At 41.7% G+C, this 2,631-nt stretch overlaps 2 protein-coding genes across 2 annotated transcripts in view; one reads left to right on the forward strand and one right to left on the reverse strand.

Moving 5' to 3' along the window:
* Positions 1–2,631, reverse strand: part of LOC125505364 (zinc finger protein 136-like) — a 75,716-nt gene that overhangs the window by 68,186 nt on the left and 4,899 nt on the right. The window lies entirely within an intron of this gene.
* Positions 1–2,631, forward strand: part of LOC109536109 (obscurin) — a 50,145-nt gene that overhangs the window by 44,194 nt on the left and 3,320 nt on the right. Inside the window, 7 exon segments of the mRNA XM_048669061.1 lie at positions 340–660; positions 715–1,013; positions 1,085–1,338; positions 1,398–1,616; positions 1,668–1,889; positions 1,952–2,096; positions 2,159–2,463. Coding sequence (XP_048525018.1) covers positions 340–660; positions 715–1,013; positions 1,085–1,338; positions 1,398–1,616; positions 1,668–1,889; positions 1,952–2,096; positions 2,159–2,463 — 1,765 coding nt within the window.

Here is a 2,631-nt window from a genome sequence, read left to right on the forward strand (position 1 = left end):
AAAATATTTTTTAAATATATAAGAATCTGTCGCGTCAACCTATATTAAATATTGCAAAAAAAATATTTCGTAAATATCTGATTTAAATGTAAAATATATATTTTTAAATAATATTTCTTAAATATGTGATTTAAATGCCAAAGAAATATTGTTATAATATTCAAGAATCTGTCGCTTCAACCTATATTAAATATTGCAAAAAAATATTACTGTAATATTTGTGTGCTATCTGGGATCCCAGCCAGCATCCCAACTAGTTAAGGGATCTTCAAAAAAACAGTTTTGTTCAACATAAACCCGTCTTTCATTAAATTTCATCAGAATTTCCAAACAATTCAATACCTATTGCATTGAATTGACCTTTGAATGTTTCACAGATAACTTTCAAGGAACCCGACACCACCATCCTCACAATAAATGACGTCATCTACAAAGACGAAGGGCTCTATTCGGTATCAGCACGCAACGTTGCTGGATCAGCATCAGCCAGCGCCATGCTATATGTGGAAGACAATGATCACGAATATGGAATCAGAACTTACACCAACATCTCACCTATACGAACCCACAAAAGACCTATTACAGATTATTACGATTTGGGCGATGAGCTCGGCAGAGGTACCCAAGGGATTACCTATCATGCCGTTGAAAGGGTTAATGGTAAGCTTTACATTGAGGTCTGGGCTTTTTGACTAACTTTCTTCATTTCCCCAGGCCGCAACTGGGCTGCCAAGATTATGCACGGTAGAGGCGACTTGCGTCCATTCATGTACAATGAGCTGGACGTGTTGAACCAACTTCGGCACAAGAAATTGATTTCTTTGCACGATGCGTATGAAACCGACGACACTCTTGCGATTATCATGGAATTGGGAGCTGGTGGAGAATTAGTGCCAGACTACCTGCTGAAGACCGATTATTATACTGAAGGCGACATCGCCGGGTACATTCGACAAGTCCTTCAAGGTTTGGAATATATGCATGGAAGAGGCTACGGTCATATGGGGCTAAATGTAAGCGTTTGCGGCAGATTCTAACTCAACCGACATAAAAAACCATAACGTGTCTCCTTTTATGTCTGCAGCTTGGTGATCTTCTAATTGCCCACCCGGGAGGAGACGACCTAAAAATAACAGACTTTGGACTGTCGAGGCAAATTAGCATGGCCCATCTGTATCCCTTGCTCTATGGAGTGCCTGAATACGTGAGCCCAGAATGTGCCAATAATGAGGGCGTGGGCTACGGACATGATATGTGGAGCGTTGGAATTATCACTTACATCCTGTTGTCTGGGCGATCACCGTTCCGAGGTGCCAACGATAGGGAAACTCTTACCAGGTAGTTTGTTTCTAGAATCATCTAACTAAATGTATCGCAAACTTTGTGGGCATCTACAGAATCCGAGATGGATCATGGTCGTTTGATGATGAGTGGTGGAGTAGGATAAGTGTTGAAGGCAGAGACTTCATTTCAAAACTTCTTGTCTACCATCCAGATGGTAGAATGGATGTTAGAGCAGCACTGAAACACCCCTGGCTAGAACGGTGCGATAAGAGATACACCGATGAGTTCCAGATCAGCAGCAGATATCTGAGGGATTACTGGACTCTATATAGGTACAGATACATATCCATTCATAGATCCACTAGTCTAAAATGCGTATTCAGGGAATGGTATGACAATGCGTCGTGCAGAAACTGGTTCCGACGACGTCCATTGGAAGGAGCTTTCACTCATCATTCAAAGATGGTGTATCCTCCTGGAGATGTGTATACTCCAAGAGCGTCTCCGATTAGGGAAAAAACCCCACGCGCTAGAACATGGGAGGATCAGCTTCCTACAAGATCGCCACTCAATTATGAAATTGGCGCTTTCAAATCCGAAAGCCAGTGAGTGTTGCTCATTCTGTACCTACTCCAGACCATTCCATTTTTTTCACATCATGTTTCAGTTATCAGAATGGACCCGACACTTATCTACTTCAGCTTAGGGACGTCGGTTTCCCGTGCCGTCTACGCGAATACATGAAAGTTGCCGTTAACAGATCTCCTGGATCAGCTTACATTCTTTCAGACGACAACGGCTATGACTGGAGTGTAAGTTACGCATATTGACTAATAATTTCATTTGATTAATTGAAAACTTATCATCATTGCAGACACCAATCATTCGCGAACGTCGTCGATTCACAGATATTATGGATGAGGAAATCGATGACGAAAGAAAGGCCCGCATCAACAGATACGGTACCAATGATACTCCGTATATCAGAAGACTAAAGCGGGAGTTGGGGTCTCGTTTGGATACCTACGTGGAGGCTGAGGCCTTTATCGAAAGCAAACAGGATGGAAGAGGGCCGTTTTTCAGAGAGAAGCCCCAAATGACTGCGATGATTGAAGGAAAAGACTTGGAACTCACTTGCTTAGCTGTAGGGGAGCCCACTCCAATCGTGCAATGGTTCAAGTATGTATATTTTTTATCAATGATGACAAACGCTGTGAATTGCGGGTGTAAGTACGGAACCCGGTTTTTATTAAGCCTTTTTAGGTAGTAATGATGCATAACTATAGATAGATAAGTTCTATATTGTTGAGGCGGATTCATTTTTTACAAACTTCTTTTTGGGTATTT

The sequence above is a fragment of the Dendroctonus ponderosae genome, unplaced genomic scaffold (assembly GCF_020466585.1).
Source record: "Dendroctonus ponderosae isolate FM_Combo_2020 unplaced genomic scaffold, Dpon_F_20191213v2 Dpon_F_20191213_8, whole genome shotgun sequence".
Lineage (NCBI taxonomy): Eukaryota > Metazoa > Arthropoda > Insecta > Coleoptera > Curculionidae > Dendroctonus > Dendroctonus ponderosae.